Consider the following 24,652-nt stretch of genomic DNA (forward strand, 5'->3'; position numbering starts at 1 on the left):
ATTATACTCCTGCTATGAGTGAAACCATCCGGTATTTTTCTTTCTCTTTCTGGCTTATCTCACTAGCATGATCTTTTCCAGCTCCACCCAAGACATGTGTTTTTCTTTTTTGGTTGCTGAGTAATATTCCATTGTATAGATGTACCACATCTTTTTTATCCAGTCATCTACTTTTGGGCATTTGGGCTGCCAATAGGTATTCTTAAGAAGAAAAGAGATAAAAGAAGCACAGGTATAGAGAGATCAAGTCAAGTAAGTTTACATAGGAGGCAAACAAAGGAGCCAGGATTCAGGGGGGAAAAAAAAAAAAAACAAAAACACTTAACTCTATGGTCTTTGGTGTTTAGCCTCTAGAAATGTGAAATACATCTGCAAGTAATCCCCCTGCTTGTAATATTTTAATCCAGTCCTCTAAGTATGACATTCAAGGTTTTCATTTGTCTATATATTCACCTCATCTTTTGCTCCTCTGTGACATATAGTTAAACTTCCAGGTTTTACTCAACTGTGCTAGTTTCCATCACACTTGTGACTCAAACCCTCTTATATCTCTTCTTAGTCCACGGCAACCTCTCAGCCTTCAAGTATCCTTTTAAAGCAGTTGTTATGTAAACTTTAAGCCTAAACTTAGATTTAAGGCTAAACTAAGACTAAGCTGGGATGTTTCCCAACTAAATCCTGCTCCAACCCAGACTTTGTGAGGAACCCTTCCCATTAGTCCTTTGTTATCTTTTATCTGTTTAATTCTTTTGTAAGCTACCTCACTTCAATCAGTTATATCATTTATATTCTCTCCCTTATGAAACTTCCTTGTAGTTAGGAATATTTTTTGAATCTTTCAGTTACTGTCACTTAGCAAGATTCCTGGTACACCTGGACTTGTTCAGAATCAGCTTTCAGAAACCAATTCACTTGCAAGATTTCAAAGCAGGTTTACTGCAAAACAGTAACCCTAAATACTGGTTGATGTATAGAAAGTAACACTTGCACTTTTCAAGGTATGATTTTATTTAAGAAAAAAAAAAAGTACATTGTTTTTTCTGATAACCTCAGTTTGAATTCAAAATCTAGAACTACTTATAAATGAACTACCTTGGACTATAAGTAGAACTGTTTGTACAACATAGTATTTATAGATAATATGGATTACTGACAATCTATAGTCTTCCACTTATTATGACTGTTTTAAGTACAGTTGTCATTTTTCAAAATTATCTCATTATCTTTTTAATATCATTGCAGATGCATTTGTTATATACATTCTTTAACAAACAATAATCTCTCTCATGAAAAAATCAACAATTGCCTTTACTCAATGTACATACACAAAAGATAAAAATCACTTTATGAAAATCTGAGGTTTTCATAAACTATTTCCCCACTTTGTGTGGAAATGAGTACTACAGTAGGATGAGCCTAGAGTTTTGCAAAAGAGCAAAAACAGTAAACTTTTGCTTTTTTCCATTTTAGTGTAGTTCCTTATTATAATGGAAGTTTTTGTAGATAAAAAGACTGATTTTCAACGCATTTTATTTTTTACTTAGACTCTATCCACCTTTACGAACTGTTTATTTCAGGAATAAAAATATCATTGATGAAAACAATGTTAAGTAATTTAAAAGGTCTGTTAGCATGAGCCTGGCCTGTGCGCACACATCAGTTTGGTGCAATTGCCTACACATCGAGCCATCTAAAATGGGAGCAGGATCTAACATAAAGGAGGCAGCGCTGCTCAGGTCAGAAGCCCGAACTCACACAGAGCAGGGAGAGTCAGCCCAAAGATTCAGTGTGGGCTCTGCAAATGAGTGAGTGAGAAAGAGGGTGAATTTGCAAATTTTGTAATAAAACTAAAACTTGAATTTAAATTTAATCAGTGTCAAATCTCTTGCCTTTCAGAAAGGAGCTCCAATTAGATCATAGTTTACTTTTTTGTTTGTTTGTGGGTGGAAGTGATACTAGAAATTAAAGAAACTGAGACTTTGAATCTTCATAATTGGAGCTACTTTTGCTCAGTGGGGAAATTATTTTGTGATAGCCCACATTAAAAAAAAAAAAGACTTTTTTTGAATGGGCAGTTTTGATTATTCACCCAAGCATCCATTTTCTTTGTTTTCAATCAAAAATAGAAAATAGCTTTAGTAAGTTTTCTTCTCTCATTATTAAATTGTATTTTGCTGAAATTTGAACCACTTACAGGGATTGATGTAATTAAACTGAATCCAGGTGGCAGGTAAAAGGGAAAAAGAAAACATGATGTGTTTAGTTGGTAAATTAAATTTTCAAAGAGCTAAAGTTACTTGTTCATTTTCCTTTTTTTTTAAGATTTATTTATTTATTCATATAGAACTGGGGTACAGGCCAGAGATGCGGAGGGTGAGAGGATTCACCAGAGACAGAATGGGGAACAAACAGGCAGATCGATGAAGTACACTGCTGAGGGGAACAGTGGGCGGGTCAGGAGAGGTCTGCTGCGCCATATGGTCACCTTCGGGGCAGGCAGGGATTGAACTCATGCGGAAGTGGCTTAAGCTTCTTAGTGCTGTGCTTTTACCCGCTGCGCCACCAGGGAGGGCCCCATTTTCCTTTTTTTTTTTTTTAAGATTTATTTATTCATACAGAAATGGGGTACAGGAGGCCAAAGGTACAGGGTAGGTGAGAGGACTCAGAGTGGGGAGCAGGAGAGGCAGATAGACAAAGTACACTGCTGAGGGGGTCGGGGGTGGGTCAGCAGAGGTCTGCTGCATCATGTGGGTCACCTTCAGGGGATGGAACTTGCACTGAAGTGGCTGAGGAGAACTTGCAGGGCTGTGCTTTAACTCATTGTGCCAATAGGGAAGGCCTCATTTTATCCTTTCTAAAAATATTCTGAGTGCAGAGAGATGACTACTTTATTCCTAAACTTATGCATGTATATGTATAAGAGCCAACTTAAATAATTCTTCTTATGGGGAGTTGTCTTCACTAACAAAGAATAATTTTTATCCAAGTAATGATTTGTGGCTTCCTAGTCAACAAAGGTTTTGGATATACCCGGAAATATGTACCAATACATATTTGGAAAGAATTGGAAAGTTCCCTAACCTTATATTGGAGAGTCCATAAGAAGTCCAAATGGGAAGAGGTATACTTATTATCACAAGAAGCAGACTTTGTATTCAAACCTTTTCCTTTGACACAGAAGTTTCTATACTACAATTTTGCCTCTGGGTTTTAAAATGCAGTTGGCTCCCACTGTTTGGTTATTTCACTAATAGGAAATGTGGGAGTGATGACATTGCCTATAATTCCTCCTAAATTTGATCTCTGTTAATTACTAATGTAAACTGTGTAGGTGCCTGTTATTGATGTAGTCTATCGAGATGCTTTTCAACAATTAGAGCAGAATGAAATAACAGTGGTAAAATGAAAGTCACTAGAATAAAACTACCTTCCCCTAAAATACACAAAGATTGTTTAAAATATATTACTTAAATATAATGAAGAAAATTCACAGATTTAAATTATTCAATACCAAGCCAAAAAGCATGATTTGGGGAAATAGTTCCAAGCTATGGTTTGCATCACTCTGGTGAATTTTAACAGTTCAAATTATAACCTCTTGTGTGTAGATGAACTCCTACATAGGAAGCAAATACATTGACTGAAAAATGACGTTGGCTAAGGGGGGAAAATAATAATAATGTACAACTATATACCAGAGACATTTTATAGGAGTGGCATAGGAAATGGGGTAAAAAATGGGAGGAGTGCACTGGACTATGGTGAGGGCACACAGGTGATTTGGTGATGGAAATCCCATGAGAATTACAACTGAGATGGAAAAAGGGACAAAATGATGTAAAAATAAACTATGATATTAAAATAAAATGAATTAACCCACAAAAATGACCTTGGTTAAAAAATGACCTTGATTATATATATGCACAATACTATATAGTAATATTCTAGCACTGTTATTCCCATTGAAGAATATGCCATTTTATGATAGTTTATCTAACTGTATGAATTGCCATTGGAATAGTGTATAGATATAATTGACTATTTCCTCAGCATCTATTACTTCTCTCTGTTCATTTTCTTCCAGGTACCTATAGCTTTACCTTTGTGGGTGCTTCTCTTTTTTTTTTTTTTTTAAAGATTTATTTATTTATGCATACAGACTGGAGTACAGGCCAGAGGTGCAGGGGCGGTGAGAGGCTTCATCAGAGACAGAGTGGGGAGCAAAAGAGACAGACAGACAGATGGACCAAGTACACTGCTGAGGGGAGCAGTGGGCGGGTCAGGAGAGGTCTGCCTCGCCATGTGGCCACCTCAGGGGCAGGTGGGAATCAAACTCATGCAGAAGTGGCTTCAGCCTCTCAATGTTGTGCTTTAACCCGCTGTGCCACCAGGGAGGGCCAGGAAGAAAAAAAAAAAAAGATGATTAAAATTTACATGATGTGGGCCATCCTTGGTGGCATAGCAGATTAAAGCGCAGCACTAAGAAGCTGAAAAACCACTTCAGCGTGAGTTTGATATATGCCCTGAAGGTGATCCACATGGCGAGGCAGACCTCTCCTGACCTGCCGGCTGCTCCCCTCAGCAGTGTACTCCGTTGATTTGCCTGTTCTGGTCCCACCAGCTCGGGTGAATCCTCTCACCGCCCCTGCACCTCTGGCCTGTACCCAGTTCTGTATGCATGAATAAATAAATCTTAAAAAAAAAAAAAAGTTCATGATGATCTCTTTATGGCAAGTGAATTCTAACCTGATCAGAAAGCAAACGTGTATAGGATATATGGCATCAGTTTCAAATCACAGTCCATTACAAAGACTTTCAAAGCACATTCTCTTACAAAATGAAATAAGTATCTAAGGAGCTGGGGATGGTTTCTAAACATACCCCCAGACTAACATAATCGTGGGACTTCATGAAACACCCTTTTCTCCAAAAAAGCTATCAACTGTTTAAGTCCCTTTTCTACCTTTTCTTCTTATATTTAGGAAATGCTATTTCAATTTTAAAGTCTGATGACTAACACTTTCATCTTTCAATAAATAAAGGATCACTTTATTTTTTGGTAATCCGTCATTCTGCATTACTAAGAGTCAACTCTTGAAAATACATTTTTATATTAATCTTAAAATAAAGACACAGGGTTACATCTAACCATGAATTAATCATTTTGCCTGTTTAAACATTAGTTCTGTCATCAGTTAAGTACTGTTGTTGCTCCATCTCCCTGACACAAATAGGATATTTCTATAAAATAAATAAATAAGAAATATTCCTTACTACTTAGTAAATTACAGAAAATCAAAACTTCAAAAAGTAGAGCCATTACATTACAATATAAATATCTGATTCTAAGGCAAACACACTGTCTTTTTCTAGAAATAAATCGGAGTTCTTGAAATATACATCACAAACATTATATCAATTTGTACCCAGATATGCTTGCATTTTTAAAAAAGATTTATTTATGTATTTATGCATTTAGAACTGGGGTATAAGCCAGAGGTACAGGAGCAGTGAAAGGATTCAGCAGAGATAGAGTGTGGAGCAGAACAGGCAGATTCACGAAGTATACTGCTGAGGGGAGCAGTGGGAGGGTCAGGAGAGGTCTGCCACGCCATGTGGATCACCTCTGGGGCCGGGGATAGAACTTGCGCTAAAGCAGCTGTGGCTAGCTTGCAGTCCTGCGTCCTAACCCATTGTGCCACCAGGGAGGGCCCTGTATTTATTTTTGTTTTATATTTGTAGGTGCCAATAGTGCTGGCACACTGGTTTCCAACCTGTCACACTGAGAATACACTGAGTTCATGATATAACCTGCTGGGGACCGAGGCCGGCATCTGGCGTCTGTCAGCAGCCATAAAAAGGTGAAATGGAGTCCGGATAGAGAAAAACATCCGGGTTGCAAAAGGCATGTGGGAAGAACTCCCTGCCCCCACCTTTTCCTTTTCCTCTTTCTTTTCTCGCCCACTTTCGCCCCTCGCAAGACCAACTGCTACCAAAACATTGCTGCATGTCTATTGTCCATTGGCCTTCTCCCTTCCCGACTTCTGCATCCCCCACCTCTTGTATTATATATAAACTGAGATAAAAACCCAATAAAGAGCTCTTTCTTTGTTCTGCAACATGCGTGTGACTGCTTCCTTTGTTCGCCAGACCTGGGGCCCAGAATCTCCGGCCTTGCTGGTCAAGGTCCCCCGCAAAGTGGCGCCCAACGTGGGGCCACCAAGCTCACCGGCGGTTTTCTTTCTCTCACCGGTTATCGGTTTCCTTCTCTTTTTCTGACCGATAATCCCCCAGGCCCAGGCCCTATAAAGTTTTGCCAGTTTTTCTTTATCGGCTGCTAGCTCTCTTGCCTAACAGTCCCCCGGGCTCTTGCCCCCCATTTTATGATAATTTTTTAAGGTGTTTTACGTCTGCAGACCCCGTTTCTTCGTCGCCTGATCAGCAGATTTGACCTCTCCTACGGGTAGGTCCCCCTTCTCGGAAGCTTCCATCTCACTGAGGACTATAGCGGGGACTCTGGCCCTGATAGTTCGGCAGACCTCCGACGTCCCAGTGAGAGGGGAACGCACCCCACCACGGCCTTTATGGCTACGGTGGACCCCTGGATCTTCCTCCCCCTAGATCCTTAAACTGTTATAGCTTCTATTTTGCTGCCACTTTAGAGCACTAACACGACATTAAAAACATGGGACAGGAGCTTAGTCAGCATGAATTGTACGTCTCCCAGTTAAAAGACACTCTTCAATCTAGAGGCATTAATGTTAAAACCAAAGATCTCCTCAGGTTTTTCGACTTTATAAAAGAAACTTGTCCTTGGTTCCCCCTCGAAGGCACCATAGATTATAAACGTTGGTTACGAGTGGGGGACGCTCTCAATGATTACTTCAGAACATTTGGCCCCGAAAAAATCCCCGTTACAGCTTTCTCTCATTGGAATCTTATCAGGGAAATTCTCTCTACCGACAATGATTGCCCAAAACTTCAAAATACAATAGCTCAAACGGAAGCCATTTTGCGCTCACGGCCCAGCACCCCGGCCTCAGTGGAGTCAGAGTGCTTAGCTCAGAAAACACAGTCTAAAATCCAAACAGATCTTATCTCCTTTCCTAGCGATAAAAACGAGCCCTCACAAGACACAGGCCCCGATAAGATTAATCCTACTTTAAAAACCATGCCCCCCCTTCCTAATACTATCTTAAAAATCTATCCCCCACTTCCCTTGCCCGATTCTCCCGACAAACCAAACAATCAAGGTGTTTTATACACTCCACAATAACCATCAAGCTAACATATTTTTTAATTATTTCCCATAAGACACTATGATAAAACAAACTCAAAGAATGTAAGGGATAAGATTTATATAGCTTCTTTTTTTTTTTCATTTGTTGCTGGTATCCTTTTATAATACAATTACATCTATCAGTAGGTATCTGATTACATCACATTAGAATCATTATCTCCTTTGTAAGCACTAATGGGTAACATTATGGGTACATACTACATACCCACAACTTTTATGGAGACACATTATTTCTGTCAGTTTGCAGAAGAAGGCTCAAATGGTATTCCAATAGCCAAGTGCACTTATGCAGTTTTTACTAATTCATGTTTTCCATTGTATAACTTTCACTAAAAGATTACACATTTGTTTTCAGTGTTGTACTTTTTTTAAAGTGTTGCTGAGTGGAAACTGTAGTAGAGGAAATAACTTGATGTTAAATTATTTGATGAACTCTATATATTCTTTAGGCCTGTAATTGAAAAATAATTCAGAATCTTATAACTTCAGGTAAGGATGATCAATTTGAATTTCTTAGAGATGTGAAAGAACTTATATAATGGCAAATTTTATGGAGACTAATTTGTGAGGAAATAATGTATTTCTGTAATAATTTACAAAAAAAACCTATAGAGAAATAATTACTAGTATTTAGAAGGTTGTAGCCCATGAAACTAGTTACAGGTGCTTTTATACTATATTGTAAAGAAGAGACAAATATTTGATGTTTTGGAGAGAAATAAGAAAATAAAAAAAAATAGTTTCTAGATAAAGTTAGAAATGTATACCAATATCACAGAAACATGCATAATATATATAACAGAAATATTGTAATGTGTTGTCACACTTTGATTGGCTTATTGGGTAAAATTCTAAAACTAAAACAAAAGCTACTATTATCATCAAACAAACAAAATTACTGTTACTAAATCAGGGAATATCAAATATTTTCCTTAGGGATGCTTATATTGATAGAGGGGTATGAGGTATTTTACTTAATGTTAATATATTTGATAAATACATTCAAATATCCAGAATACATTAATTAAATGTAAAATTATATAGAGAGTTCAGATACTTAAGGATAAAGGTTTTGGAGACCTCAAAGTCTCCTAATATAACTCAACAGCATCGATAATTGGAGATACACGATTCTCCTCAGTTTTACTTTCATCCACTCACCCTTAAACTCCTAGCAGTTTCCCTCATTTTGTAGCAACTATCTCCTCCTCCTCTTTGTTATTACTTCTGAAGATTTTACACTGCAATACTCCTGCACATTTCTATTCTATTCCAAGTATTACTTCCTCAAGATATTAACAAGTCCAAGAAATAACACCATATGTTTATTTTCCTAAGATTAATAGTACTAATAGCTATGGATGCTAGCAATTTTGGAAATAACTCAAGTCTCTTTTGAGCCAAAACACACATATTTTATCTTTTGAAATCAACCCGTACAAAAAACATACTTTACCATGTGACAAACCTAGCTATAAGTAAACGGGATTTGCATGTCTTTCTGCTATATGTGTAATGGTCAATATCACATTTTACAAAAATTGGGGTCAACAAATATATTTTTATATCACAAATATAAGGGTGACAGATACTACCCAACATCTTGGGAAATAACATTTCTTTTGAAGTTCAATATATCAATGGCATTAATATAGAAGAAGATTGTAAGTATATGCTCAGAATTTTGGTTAACATTAGTAATATTTTTAATAATAATAAACAATGGAAAAATTAAAAGGGGTTGGTGGCATTAAAAAATTCAAATGGAACAGTATATTTTCAACATAATCTTAGTTGACAGAGAAGGAAAAGTAAGAATAGAATACTAAACAAGAATAATCTGATCTGTTATAAAAATTGTGATAGTATGGAACAAATACCCACTTTGATTTCTGTAACTTCCTAGGAAAACTTTAATTTGAATATTTATAATTATCTAAACATCTCATTATATAAACCATTTTGCTACTTTCAAGTTTGAGTAAGAAAGGCTGTCAGGATACATTTTCTCACTTAAAGTATTTCAAAGAACTCATGTTGATATGTTTAGTTTCTAATTCAGGAGCCCTCACTGTTCTAAAGTTTGCACATTAAATAGCATCTTTTCCCCCCCTCATTTCCAAATATCACACATATTTCAATATCTCATCCACTATTACCAGTAGTTAACCATAATTACAGTATTTTTATACATAATTATATTTCCATGAACTTCACAATGTTAATAACAAAATCTTACTTCACAGACCTTTTTACTAAAAATTTTCATCACAATTTCTTGAGTGCTTTTACCTGAAAATTTAGCCTAAGACTAAGTCATGCTGCATACTTTTATTAGGTTTATTGCAATGTCCCCATTATTTGCAAGCAAAAATAGCCAATCATTAATAGCATATGAGTGTGCGTGGCACAAACACACATGCACACTCACACATGTGTGTATGTGCAGTTTTATTTTCAATTTCAGTGATTGCCTCATGCTTGTTCCCTGGGTTAGAACCTTTTATTAAAAACTAATACAGGTTGTATAGATCTCAAAAGCAATAGAGTATGGTAGTTAGAGAATTTGGAGTTATATGCTTAAAGCTAAAATTTCATCTTTGTAATTAACAGTGTAACTTTGTGATGCTACTTAAACTCCCTATGTTTTACTGTCTTCATCCCTGAAATAAGGATGGCAATATTATATAGATAGATATAGGTATAAGTATAGATATATATCATAGGAGTGAGAGAAGAATTAGGTGAAAATTGTCTGGTTCATAGGAAGTTCTCTATACATAGTGCTTATGCATGTCTATAGCTGGAAACACTTATACAGTCAGCTCTGGTCTATCAATGCTTGTTTTTCCAAGAAACATTATATTAGCCAAACAACTTATAATCACCATTGATTGATTCAAATAAAAAAGAGTTTCAGAGACTGGACAGTTTCAGATTCACAATAATTAAATCATTTTTATCAAAAACTTCAATTTAAAAAAAATTATGTTTGGCTGTAATTGAATATTGATAAAATCTGAGCCAAATCAATCCACTCTTTGGTTGAATGCTTGCATGAGAGGAAATGAGCTTTATTTCTCACCTGCTCAGGATCATGAACAGAGTGCTTATGAATCTTTAAAAAGTTGATTATTTTATCTCCCTTTCTACAATAAACACACCCCCAGATCCCTCACATATGCAATGTGCTGGCTAAAAGTTGGTTTTACAGCAAGTACATTCCAGTGTACTTTATAATATTGTTGTGTGTGCCAAAAGGGAGTGAAACAATATGCATTGTTCACTGATAATGGAAGAAACAATGGAATGTAGTAAAGTAGATTTTTACCAGAATATGCAGCAAATGAAAGGCAGACCTTGCAGTTATCAGCATTATTACCATCATCAATAACTGAATAAATCCCCTATTTACTAAGCATTTTATATCTTGAATATCAGAATTTCGATAAGTGGAAAATGTCTAGGTAATCAGCAAATAAGAAAAGTATTACCTACAGATGAAGACCAATGGAACAAATTAGTTCATTAAAATTTTGCTTTTGTTTAACCATCAACAACAAAATATGTAAATCGTGAATGGACTTGAATCATTCAGTTGGTTGATTCTGATGCAATTAGAAAAAAAATATCAAAAATAATTCTCCTTCAGAAAAGAAAAAAAAAATAACAGTAATAAAAATCACGTGCTTTGTATCCCAAGATATCAAGCATGTGTGCGCCATCATAAGTTAAGTAATTTCAAATAAATATCTTAAACTCCATGTAGTCTAGTCTTTTCATTAGTAATAAACTCTGAATGGCAGTAAAAATACCTTGAGATTCTGCCTTTACATAAAAGCCCCATAAATCACTGAAATCATTATAATGATAGGAACACATTTATTTATTCTGAATGTCTACTAAATATGATTATTACCTATTTCCTCCAGAGTCCAGTAAAATAAGTGATAGATTTTATCTTCATTAATATGCTTTGTTCTTTTCTCTGTTGATTAAATATACTCAAGATAATTATTTCAGTTTTTTACTATATTCTCAAATTTCTAGACACTATTCAATCTTCCCTCCTTGCTAATATCTTCTAAATATTTTCCCAAAGATATCAAGTTCTATAGATTCATGAAAGGGTATAAGATTATCTAAAAAGTCCGAGTGGGTAAATAACTTGGTGATCATTTACTGTAAATTAAGAAAATTATTCCTAACTTTTTATATCACATGTCAAACGACAAATTATAGGTAAACCAATCATTCTAATTCTACCTTTATTTAAGGCTTTTAAATTTTATTTTGCTTAACTTATTCATCAAAGTATTTACCCATTACTGAATATAAAGGATAAATATAAAACTGACAAAAGAATTCAGAAAAATCCAAAACATGCCAGGAAAGAGCTGTCCAAAACTTTGCAAACTCTGTCTTTACCAAACTGACTTTTTAAAAAAGAAAAATGAAATAAATGATACATTAAAAATCTTTAGTAAACATATTTATAAAATGTATTTCCTTCAATATTTTTAAGTGTAGAGAACCCCCCAGCCCTCAACTTATATATTAATCTATGTATTAAATTTCATTTAAAGTTAATTTAGTTCTTATTGTATTAATCATTTTATTTTTAATTTGAAGCAGGTTATTTAATTTTATGAACATCAATGAATACATGAACAGAAAATGACATCAGTGTTTTTTTCAGGTTATAATGGGCCTAAATCTCATTTCATTCTGTATTAACAGGGATTATTGAATAAAGTACAGATATTCTTCCATTCAAACATAATTCATTTATAGAAAACATTCAGATGGTTCACAAGCAAAAATAATATTGTGAAATTTTAAAATAAAGAATACAATACACAAATGATTACTTTTCAGCCAGTAAGCAGAAATGAAAAATCAATTATACATGCTTAGGGATATATACTTATTTTTTCTCTCATGACCTACTTTGCCCTTAAAATTAGTAAGACCCCCAAAGACTATCTTTCAGTTTATTTGAGTAATTTCTATACATATACATAACACTAGAAATTAAAACTGAGAAAATGAGTAAGTACTCTGTTGCTACTACCTTGATTCCCTGTGAAAATGCTAGCAGTTTACCTGCCATTACTGCTACACCATCAGGGCCTTTGTCAACAGTATGAAATAAAGCCAATAAGATGACAGTATTGTTTTGCAAATAGATTGACCTTGCATAATGATTGGAAAGAATTCAAGAATTTAAAGTTTCCAATAGCCATGCTTTATGACCTAAGAAAGACAGCCAACACAACTCCCTTTAGCTGCTACTCTAAGCTATTCTTAAATATTCAAATCATTTACTAAATTTAAAATTTTTGAACTACACTTAGGTATGACATATAATTAAACTCAAACACCAAATTAATAATAAAGGATATTAAACAGCATTTCAGAGGACATTAGCAAACTTAACTGTCAGAATTGAAATGAACAAAAATATTTAAGGAGAAATGCCTTCATATGGTACTTTTCTACTTTTTTCATATATAATGCATTTGGACTTTGGGAATGGGAATTATTCTTTCTGCATTGTCTCTCCTTCAAAAAACAATAAGCATGCACACACACAGAAATCCTTAAGGCGTTGAGTTATATATTCCAGTTTCTGTACTTGTATGTTATTTTTTACTGCAACAGGACATAGATTCAATGGAATAGTAGGTGATATGAGGAATTGTTTTTGATCCATTATAATTCATAAGAGAAAAGCAAGAAATCATGTGATGAATTTGTCAAAGGAGAATACTCAAATTGAAAACTAATGTATATACACATAGTTATTGCAGAATAATTACTCAGCTATGTATACACAAAAAAATGCCACTGGCATTTCTTCTTCTTCTGTTTTTGAAAGAGTTCTTAACTTCACCAGAAATGAATACAACAGAAACCAACATCTTTTTGTAAACTGTAAAATCCCCTGCAGTGGTACTGATATAAACTGATAAATAACTTTTTGTTGAAAAGTGAGAAGCGATTCTCTCTCCTCCCCTTGACCTCCCTTCCTCTCTTACTTTATCTCTCTCATGTTCCCTATGTGACTTGACAAGTGAGTATGTAACATTGATAAATATTGCAGAAAAATAATAAAAAAACTTAGATAATTGATTTAAATAGAAACTTACTTCTTTATGTATTTAATATATCTAATAAAATCTCTAAAGAAAGTATTTTGCTTCTAATTGTTCATAGCTTCTAGAAATACTATCATCTCTTTGATATTATTCAAACCAAAATGCTTACTAATTTTAACTTAATTTCAAGTATTCATTTCTTAACTTAAAAGTAATGCATTTAGGGTAGACATAGAAAGTAGATCAGTCATTGCATGAGATGGAGGAGATGAATATTAATAGCAATGGGATTACAGAATTTCACTGCAGCAATGGGGAAATTCTACTACTGATTTATGGTCATGATTGTATCACTTAGCAAATTTATTTTACACATCTGTAAACTTTAAATTCTATGGTATGTAAAAATGCTTTAATAAAGTCATCTTCACAATAAATGCATTAAATGAAATATGGACGACAAATAAATCACATGCCATACAGACCCATTTGTTAAAATTACCAATGGGAAAAAGTTAATTTAGTATATTAAAAGTTTCATTCTAGATAATCCTTAGGAGGGAGAGGGGGGATAAAGGAAAAGGAGGGCAAAGGTCAATTTAGCTTGAATATAGCAAACGGGAATATGTCACAGGTGGAATTTTGTGTCTTCACAAAATGAGCTTGATTTATGAAAACTCAATGAGTTCTACAACTCTGTAAAATTGTTTTGCATGTACTTAGCCGAAGTAATTTTACATGCATATATGTGTGTTCCAAATTTGTATACCTTTTCTATTTGAAAAATGTAGGTAATTTAATGAAAATTAAGACTGGCATATCAAAAGGCTACTAAAAGCTGACATAAGTGTACAGTAATATATGGTATTTATGTTTCTATATTTATAGTGATGCCTAAATTAATGAAGAACTCCCATAGGAGCTTATATTGACAAGGGGATAGCATCAAACTATTTTAATCATCAAATATCATTAAAAGAATGTACAAGGTACATATGTAAGGAGTCTCCATCTGTGGCACACAAAAAATGAAGATAACAAATAAAAACAAAATAATGAACATTAGCAGAAATATTCCAAGTTGGGGCTAGTAGCAATTTACATTCATAACTATTAAAGCATTAGTATATTCTGGTTAACTGTCACTTAAAATAGAAAGGAACAGTGAACTTTAAAACAGCAGTCCCAAAGTGGCACAATTTTAATTCTTAGATCAAACAGGATACATCAAAACAACAATAATTTTCTGAAGCTATGATTAGACAAATCTAGTTGAAAGGTGTATCAAGGGGCATAATTCTTTTTGACTTTAATCTACTTATATACCTGATAGCAACTTTAGGCTACCAGCTAAACTCTTCTACAATGACAGGTCCTTAGCATTATTGAGCCAAAAGAGCATTCCCCTTTTTTCAACTCTTCAATAAATGTATATGAATTAAAAATAAAACACTGAGCAAGAGAGATGCTGTTATGTTTTTTTATCTGCCGAGAAAACAAGGGATTTGTGGGTAGAAACCACGCCTGACTTATTTATCTACCAAACTCCAGTGCAACTCTCTTTGTGAAATGCATACTGTGGACTTTCAAGCACTGGGGAAGTTAAAAATGGAAACAATTCTATTAATAACTCATGACAACATGAAAGCTCAAATGAATTAAAAATGTAGACTTTCTGCATTATCAGTTGCCAACACTCATTTTCACTTTAGATTCCAAAGCTATGTACACTTTTTAAAAAAAGTTTCTTTGATGTGTAGAAATGCAAAACAAATTAATAAAAGTAACTCATAAAATTTTTAAGTGGCATAAAAATAGAGGGCATATTTATTTATTTACATATAAAATAGTGCCCATTAAAATTAACAGAAGATATGCTTCCTGGAATCTTATAATTTGCTTTATAAAAAGCAACTATTTAATGTGTGATATTACAGGTTTATTAATGTTTAAATGCAATCAAAAGGGAAATAGATGATAATTGACTGAAATTAGAAGCTCTAAAAGAATGAACATAACCCATCAAATGAATAAGATCACTAGAAGAGTAACAAAATATTTTAAACACAGACCATTTGATGGAGAGGTGGCAGAATGGATGAGAACATACCTTGAGAACATACCTTGAGAACATGTGGTCTGACCTGTAAGTTAGTGAGGAAAATGGCATCCCTAGAGTAGATACTAGACTACAATGATTTACTGAGGGAAAGTGTAGAAAAGAGTAATATCCTTTTGGCCCTCCCTGGTGGCGCAGCAGGTTAAAACACAGCAGTAAGAAGCTAAAGCTACTTCAGCATGAAGTCGATTCCACCAGCCCCGGAGGTGATCCACATGGCGTGGCAGACCTTTCCTGACCCACCCGCTGCTCCCCTCAGCAGTGTACTTTGTCAATCTGCCTGTACTGCTCCCCTCTCTGTCTCTGGTGAAGCCTCTCGCCACTCCTGAGCCTCTGCCCTGTACCCTAGTTCGGTATGCACAAATAAATAAATCTTTAAAAAAAAAAAAAGTAATATCCTTTTAACTCAAGTCCTTAATCTTTCACATTTAACATATTAATATTATATTCAGTATTATTTATGCATTTGTTCAATGTGTATTTAAACATCTGCATGAAAACATTGCACGTCTGTCTTTGCCAGTGACATCTGTCTAATTTATGAGGCTGAACCAAATTATGAGGAATTTTTAACAAGTTCATGCAAGGATACAAAACCATTTTTTGGTATTTAATAGTAATTCTGCCATCTAATGACATGCTTACCAGTGCTTAGACCCTGACATAGCCCTTTTCCACAAGTTTAAAGAAAGCACACTAGTGACTCTAAGGTGCATGTCAGAAAAGACGTTTTCTATTATGCGTTAAACTGTTTATATGTCTACTAGTCTGATATGTCCATATCACAATTAGTTTCTTAGCATTATTTGACTTGTTGTCATTGATACAGCAGTGAAAGTTCATAAAAAAGCAGCTTAGGGGCTCTCCCTGGTGGCACAGCGGGTTAAAGCACAGCACTGAGAATCTAAAGCCGCTTCTAAATGAGTTCGATTCCCGCCTGCCCTGGAGGTGACCACATGGCGTGGCAGACCTCTCCTGACCCGCCCGCTGCTCCCCTCAGCAGTGTACTTCGTCGATCTGCCTGTTCTGCTCCCCACTCTGTCTCTGGTGAAGCCTCTCACCACCCCTGAGCCTCTGGCCTGTACCCCAGTTCTGTATGCACAAATAAATAAATCTTAAAAAAAGAAAAAAAAAGCAGCTTAGGTATACACTACTCCTTTCATATTTTGGAGGCTTAGAAAATAGCATTCATTTTGGATAAATGTAAATATAATACATTTAATAGTCCAAATGCAAGTAAGGGACTTGCTTCCATGGAGAATTAACCACAGTTATTTCAGTTAAATGACAATTCTTACTTGAGAAACCACCAGGAGGGCTTACACAAATGATTTACTAAGGGAGCTTAAAGCAATTTTACTTTGCAGATTTGTCACTTTACAGACACATCCCATATAAATCATGGTTCCAGAGAACCCATTGCAACTATTTTTTTAAACAATAATTATAAGATTAACGACTTATTTTGGGAGCCATTAATAATATCAATGAAAAGATTAAAAACAACTTTAATGAAAATCAAATACAGATCAAAGAACTAGTAGAGTTAATGTCCCTACTATATTTAAAATAAAATCTAATCACAGAAAAGCAGAATCCCTTCCTCAACCGAAAGCTTAAATGGTTTCTCAAAAATTTTATCTTTGGTAGCCTGACAAAAACAAGTAAAACAACAATTTAGTCACAGTTCCTTTTTTTTTTTTTTTTTAACTATTTACAGAAAACTACTCCTGAAAGAATGCTATAATAAAAATTATCAGAATTATTTTAGGCATAACATCAGACAGCTTTGAGATATGCACACACAAACACACACACACACAAGGTAAGAGAATCACAGGAAGAAACAAATGCAAACTTCTGTCAAAAAGAATTCTTAATGTAAAAAATGCCATTGATTGAGCCCTTCCTGGTGGCACAATGGCTTTCAGCATAACACTAAGAAGCTAAAATCACTTCAGCATGAGTGTGCTCCCCTCCCCTGAGGTGATCCACATGGTGCAGCAGACCTCTCCTGTCCCGCCTGCTTCACTTCATCAGTCAGCTTGTTCTGCTCCCCACTCTATCTCTGATGAATCCTCTCATTGTCCCTGCACCTCTGGCATGTACCCCAGTTCTGTATGCATAAATAAATATTTAAAAAAAACATACCAGTTCTCATTAATACTTACCTTAGCATGAGCCATCAATTTAGAAATAGACGAACAATAGCCCTCAGGTTTGCCTTGGAAGACTTCTGTCTTTGAATTATACCTTTCAGATACATTTATTGTCAAAAAATCCTACTATGTTATAACTTGTATTTTTAATTTAGTCAATAGTAAGTTATAAAAACAAGATATGTATGCCACCAATTTTTTAACCATTTGTAAACATACACATATCAGGATATTAATAATAAGGAGACAGACTGTCTAAACCTTAGAAAGATAATCCTTGAAATCTAATGATTTTTTTTATATTTCAAGTTAATATTATATGTTATTTTTTCTTATCCTATATTTTAAGGATCCTACAACTGAAAGAAAAAAAAAGATATCATAATGAAAACTACCTTCAGTAAATGAGATGTTTACTGATTTAAAAATTAGTTTGCAATAAATGAGTAACTTTGCCATGACCTGTGAAAAGTCATAAGAGTGAACAAACATTTTGGAAACAGTTAACAATGTAATTTAAGCCTTCTATTGTGTGGATTTTTATTTACTAGTCTCTTTAGAGTTTATATTCTTTTTTTTTAATCAAGCAATATTACATAGCACCTGATTTTATATTATTTTAATGTGGCCATGCTTTTGCTAGCTTAACTGTACTAAATTAATTAGTTCATATAGTAATAATAATAGCAAAATAATATTTTTGTCAGAGATTTCCAGGAAATCATTAACAATTTTTTGATCAATGGTTATTAAAAAAAATGTTGTTTCTATGTTCTTTTCCCCACATGTGAGAAATTGTTAATAGTAAAATAAGTTTTTGGTAATCTCTAAAGAAAACTACATGCTTTTGTTTCCAGACACTATAAAAATAAATTCACATTCTTATTTTATGAACCTAGTTCTAGAAAACACAGATTTGCATTTATTTATACTGGGAATAACTGGCTATCAAAAAAGTAGTTAAACAAAATACTGACTGCTCTTTTTTTTAAACACAATACAATATTCTTACCTGTGCTTAATATAGTACACAGTTATGCATATGTTAAGAAGTTATGTGAAGTACACACACAAAAAATTTTAAAGCATCATACCTTTGAGACATAATCTTATAGGCATCTGGCAGATAGCATCGTATATTCTCCATCTGAGCAGGATCGGAGTCACAAATTTTGTCATCAGTTCTCCCATAGTTGGCACTTTCAATCATGATGACATCTGTTCCTGGACAGCGAAGTTCTATGGGGTAGCTTTCACAGGAGAGTTCTCTGCGGACAACAGCCATTGGGATTGGGGCACGGCTGAAAGCTGCAGCAAAGAGGAAAAGGAGAAAATATGTCAACTTTACTATATACAAAGGAGAACTACCTGTGTTTCTTTTCTGAGTGTCAAGTAAACGGATACCAAACAAAAAAGCTGTTATAATTCATCATTTTAACTAAGATAAATAATCTCTCACTTCAGAAACTTTTTAAAGAGTTTTTTTTCCTTAATTGAAATGCCATTACATTGTAACACTATTTAAGCTTTAGGTACATCATTAAAAAATGAACATTTTTATATATGACATCAAGTTCACCATTAAAAGTCCAATTCTATTTTTCATCGTATAATTGACCCCTTTTAGCTAGTTACAGTGTATAATTTTAAAAACTACTTAAACACAACTTTTTCCTTATGAATGCAGGGGGGGCATTTCAAAGGGGATTTGAGCTAAGGAATATATTAACATATTCAGGTTGCAGATAAAATTCTCAATAAGGTTGTTTTGTCTTTAAGGAAATACCCCAATGTTGAATATACATACAATTGTGGGATCAGTCTCTCACCATGGAGCAATACAGTATATAATTACCTTATTTTTAAAATATAGCACCTTTTAGAAAATCTATGGTAATTTTCCATTATAGCATGCATGTCTCATTTTAAAGCTAAAAAATATAGACTTTACGGGCCCTCCCTGGTAGTGCAGTGGGTTAAAGGACAGCATTACAAAGCTAAATCCACTTCAGCAAGAGTTCAGTTCCCTGCCCCTGAGGCGCTCCCACATGGCATAGCAGACCTCTCCTCCTGGCCTGCCTGCAGCTCCCCTCAGCAGTAATTTATTTATCTGCTTGTTCTGCTCCCCACTATCTTTTGATGAATTCTCTTACTGCACCTGCACCTCTGCCTTGTATCCCAGTTCTGGATGCATAAATAAATAAATCTTTAACATGTGCATATGTGTGCATACATACATACACACACACAGACATACATATATGCATATGTGTATGTATACACATATACATGTGTGTACAACATGTACATACATATTGTGTGTGCGTATATATATATACACATACATGTGCATATATGTGTGCATATACACATAAGATTTTACACTGTACATGGAGTCAGAATCCCCCAAAGGTCATAAATAAGCTCAGAGTAAACCTCTACCAATAAAGGTTACCTGGATATGGGAACTGAATTTAAACCAGGCCCTGTGACACTCAGGAAATCTGTCACCATTATTTAAGAAATGTAGATTATTTTGAGATAAGAGCCTCTAAATTCATATGAGCTGAAGAGAAGCTCTTGTTCTTGTCTCAGCCCTCCACCCTTCTCTAATTAAAGAGGAATTTACTCCTCACTTTTTATAATTTATAAGAATGTAATTTGAGGGGTAACATCCAGGTTTTCCAGTAAATACGTTCTTTCTATCTAAAAATTCATCATTTTACATGTGAAGATAAAATCATCCCCTCTTCTTCACAGGAAGCTCACCTTCCCTTCTCATTTTACTTTAGAAATAAAGTCCCATTTTCTTTGGAATTTATTCTTTGAAATGCTCTATTTTCTATTATTAAATTTGGGGTTTTATGCCTACTACTCTGCTTTGTGGTAATTTGTTCATCCAGCCCAGAAAAAATCAGATGGTGTGCAGTAATTTTTTCCTTGTGTTCTTACACATACACAATTCTATTTCAACTTAAACAGTTGGTCTTTAGCAATGATTGACATAATCGTATAATTTATGATTTAATTATGAAGATAATGGATGCTCTTTATTTAAGAAAGTAGAGATTTATATGGAGAAAACTCAAGTTTTTCTTCAATTGCCTTTTTAGAACTTTCCCAAAATTTTGGAAGGTTCCCATTTAACAATGGTGAACCCTCTACTAGAATTTGTATAGAAAGTGCCCTCCCTAGTGGAGCAATTGGTTAAAGCACTATGAAGCTATCTGACACCACTGCGGCAGTAGTTCAAGTTCGATCCCTGGACAGTGAGGTTACCCACATGGCCCAGCAGACCTCTTCTGACCTGTCTGCTGCTCCCCTCAGCAGTGGGTTTCAGTCATCTGCCTGTTCTGCTCCCCATTCTGTCTCTGGTAAATCCTTTCACCTCCCACTCTGGCCTGTAGTCTACTTACTCTATGCATAAATAAATCTTAAAAAAAAAATTATAGAAAGACAAATATATTTTATTTTCTCCCATTCTACTTTTTATTTTAAACAGGTAAGTTTCACTCAGGCAACAACACATGGTGTATAATATTTTATATTATTTAATTTAATAATAATATACAGGAGAAATATTTTTAGGCCTTTATTATATACCTCAGTTTTAATATCTACATAATACATATAAAATATTATTTAATTTACCCTATGTGTTGATGCACATTTAGGAATGTCCCAATGCATTTATGCCATAAAATGAAAAAAAGGAAAAATGTATCTTATCTTATGATAATATTTTGACAATATATTATTTTCCAAATATATTCATGACATATTCATTGGGGATAATATACTTTCATTTGACAAATATCAATGATGTGATGTCTAAAAACTTAATAAAAAATGTACACATTTTTTAGCAGCAACTTTTCTGCAAAACTAAATATTTCTGACTCCTTTATATTCTGCTATTATGATAGACAAAGGCATGATATAACAACCTTATCTTAATTTTCTCTGTTCAACTTTTACAACAGAATATATGTCCGTATGTATCGGTCAAGTATATTTCTTTGAGAGTTGCTCCTGGCATTTATGCATAATTTGCTGACATAAATATGCTGTATATAGCTAATTATATATATATTCGGAAAATATGCTTTTTGAGTTTGTTGTTGGCTTTACATATCTGAATATTTCATTTCATTTTTATACAAAAAAATGTCAAATTTAACAGTCTCCAAAACCAAGATTATGAAGATAATTACTATGTTATTGAAAGTTGATGCTGGATTGTAAAGCTTAACAAGTCTATTTTTAGAAGCATAAAACTCTAAATTCTTTATCAACTGTCAAATATGTTGATTTCCACATAAGGAAATTAATTCTAGAGATATGTATATGACCGCTAAAAATTTGCTTTGATAGTTGATTAACTCACTAATGTTCACATACATGAAAATATACATAAATAAATATATACAGTTTTTCTTTTAACTTTTTAATGCAGCATGAATTGTGGAAGCAAAAGGGAAGAGAAGGAAAGTAAAAAAAAAAAAGAGAGATGGAGTAGGGAAATAGAAATTTATATTACTATACAGATTTTTCATTTGAAATAAGAGAAAATATAGTTTGGTTTGTGAAACCAATCAAACTTGGAAAAACATTAGAGTTTCTCAAAGACAGTATTTTAGAAAAAGTATAAATCACACACCCCATAAATATTCAGAGTAGGTCACTTAAAGTTCTCAAGATACACTTACTGAATTCTTAATTGCAATGTCATTGTTATTTAACCTCTTCTTTCCTGTTTGCATGTTTCTGTCTCTCTCTCACATAAACAAGCTAGTACAACCACAGCACTGATGAAAGAGTTTAATATAATTAGAGGTTAGCTACACCATAATTTTTAAAAGACAACCATGAATCAATATTTTAACAGAATATCCTGAAATTGCTATTTTTCAGAAATGACACTGAATATATGAAATGAGTTTCTATTACAACTAAAATGAAATAACCTTGTTTATCTGTCATTTAAAAATTACATGGCTAGTTAGGCACAAAGTCCTCTTCATTATCAAGATTTCATAGATAAAAATATTCCCATTAATGTATTTATTATTTTAAGTAAAAGAATGCCCTAATAAAAATAGCCCAATTTGGGAATCCAGTATATGATTACAACCCACATAAATAGAATCTTAGAGATTCTATTTATAAAACTAAGAGGACCCTGTCATCAGAATTCCCCATTATATTTTTTAGTAAATTTTCAGTATTTCCTAAAAGACAATTTGCTTCTTGACTTTGGTATAAACTTTTTAAAAAGCACATTGACACTATGGCCAAACATTGACTTGATCTGGCTATATTTTATTTACATAACCAATTAAGTTAAATTAAGTTAGAAAACAAGTCAATTGAACAAGGAAACAAAATAAATAAGCAAATTATACAGTCAGAACATTTGTTTGACTAAGTGGACAATTTGGCTGATTAGACTCATCAGTCAATTTTGTCAAAATATGTGTACACAGACATAGCTTTAATGCAGCTTAGCTGTCAAAAATATGATATTAAATCAGAAGCTAAACAGTTGAAAAGAACTAAAATAAGGAGATCGAAATTTTCCAAGTATCTCCTTTGACCCTTTAAGAATTATTTGAAAGTTACTGTGTATGACAACTTTTTCAAAGAACCAAAGTTGATTTGTAGATGCTTTCTTCCATTTAACATAATTGCATTTGTATCAGTAACTCAGTGACAAATTGCACTCCTAAATGATGGATGCTTTGTTTGAAGGAATGCACTACTGGAAATTATTCTAGAATGTTATCTAATTAGCCATTTAAATTACTTTTAATTACACTGCTAAATGCTTTAATTAGCAACCAAAGTCCAAGGGAGAAAATATACTTATGTTAAAAGTAAAGGGTTTGTTTTTAGTTTTTAAACCACTCAGTTCTCAATCTAATAGTAGAGAGACATTCTTACTAGGGATATAGAATAATACATTCAAAATACTAATAATTCAAATGCAAAGCAGTAAAATAATCTACTTTAACATTGGAATGGACACTGATATGACAAGGAAAAGTAATTTGAGGGAAAGAAGGCTTTTCTTGAGTTATTTACATATTTATCCTCTCAGTTAATCTGTTATAACAACAAAAACCCAGAATATCACCTATTAAGTACGCAGTGGATATTTGCTGAATAAAAGTGATAAGCTTTAGATGTGAAATCTAGTGACTCAAGAATAACATATACTTTGGAGCTATCTCTAACCATAGCACTAAGGAGCTATGGGCAAAACTGAGTTTCTCTGCTAATGATGGCAAGACTCTCAGGAAATGCCCAAGTTCTTAGCCAAGCCCATGTTTAATAAATAGTACTCTACTATAGATTATCTGTGAGGAAACATAACAGGAGACATTAACTAATATTAGAAACAGCTCTCTCTTCTAGCTCACTAGTTTTAGTACAAATCACTCTCATACTTTTTTTCTTTTCTGTGAACTCACTCAATTTGTTGGTAAAAGCAATAAAATTTTGTCTCCCTTTCTTGTGGGTGCTCTCTGCTATTGTTAAGCCTAAACATGACTCAAAATACTGTTAATACTTGTTGAATTTATGGGTAATAATAACTAAAAATCCCAATCTAGGAATGAAGGGTATTAAAGAGAGGAGGCTGAAAACTGAAGAACAAACAGGAATCAAATGATTCTTCATAAATCTCAAGGACATGGGTTATAAACTTTCCAGATAACACTAGGGAATTAGAAGGAAACCTTTTAATAAAGAAGGGTGCTATATAAGACACAGACATTCAACAGGGTTATCTATAAGTAAAAGACAAAATAGACTAGGAATAAAGCAACCAGTAACTGGATGAGTGTATAATTCAGTATAATTACATTTTTAAGCAAAATTGTCAGTATAATACTAAGAAATGTCCCTTTATCAGTTGTATCTATGGATCTAGAATTCAGGAGCAAAATACAGGCTAACCTACTGAATGTCA

The 24,652-nt window shown here is 33.8% G+C and overlaps 1 protein-coding gene across 14 annotated transcripts in view; it reads right to left on the bottom strand.

Moving 5' to 3' along the window:
* Positions 1 to 24,652, bottom strand: part of ADGRL3 (adhesion G protein-coupled receptor L3) — a 726,682-nt gene that overhangs the window by 359,945 nt on the left and 342,085 nt on the right. For all 14 annotated transcript variants that reach the window (XM_012724122.1, XM_012724111.1, XM_012724117.1 and 11 more), the window contains one exon: positions 18,774 to 18,987. In XM_012724122.1, coding sequence (XP_012579576.1) covers positions 18,774 to 18,987 — 214 coding nt within the window. The remainder of the gene's footprint in view (positions 1 to 18,773; positions 18,988 to 24,652) is intronic.

The sequence above is a fragment of the Condylura cristata genome, unplaced genomic scaffold (genome assembly GCF_000260355.1).
Source record: "Condylura cristata isolate star-nosed mole 26May11 unplaced genomic scaffold, ConCri1.0 scaffold00012, whole genome shotgun sequence".
In the NCBI taxonomy this organism is placed as follows: domain Eukaryota; kingdom Metazoa; phylum Chordata; class Mammalia; order Eulipotyphla; family Talpidae; genus Condylura; species Condylura cristata.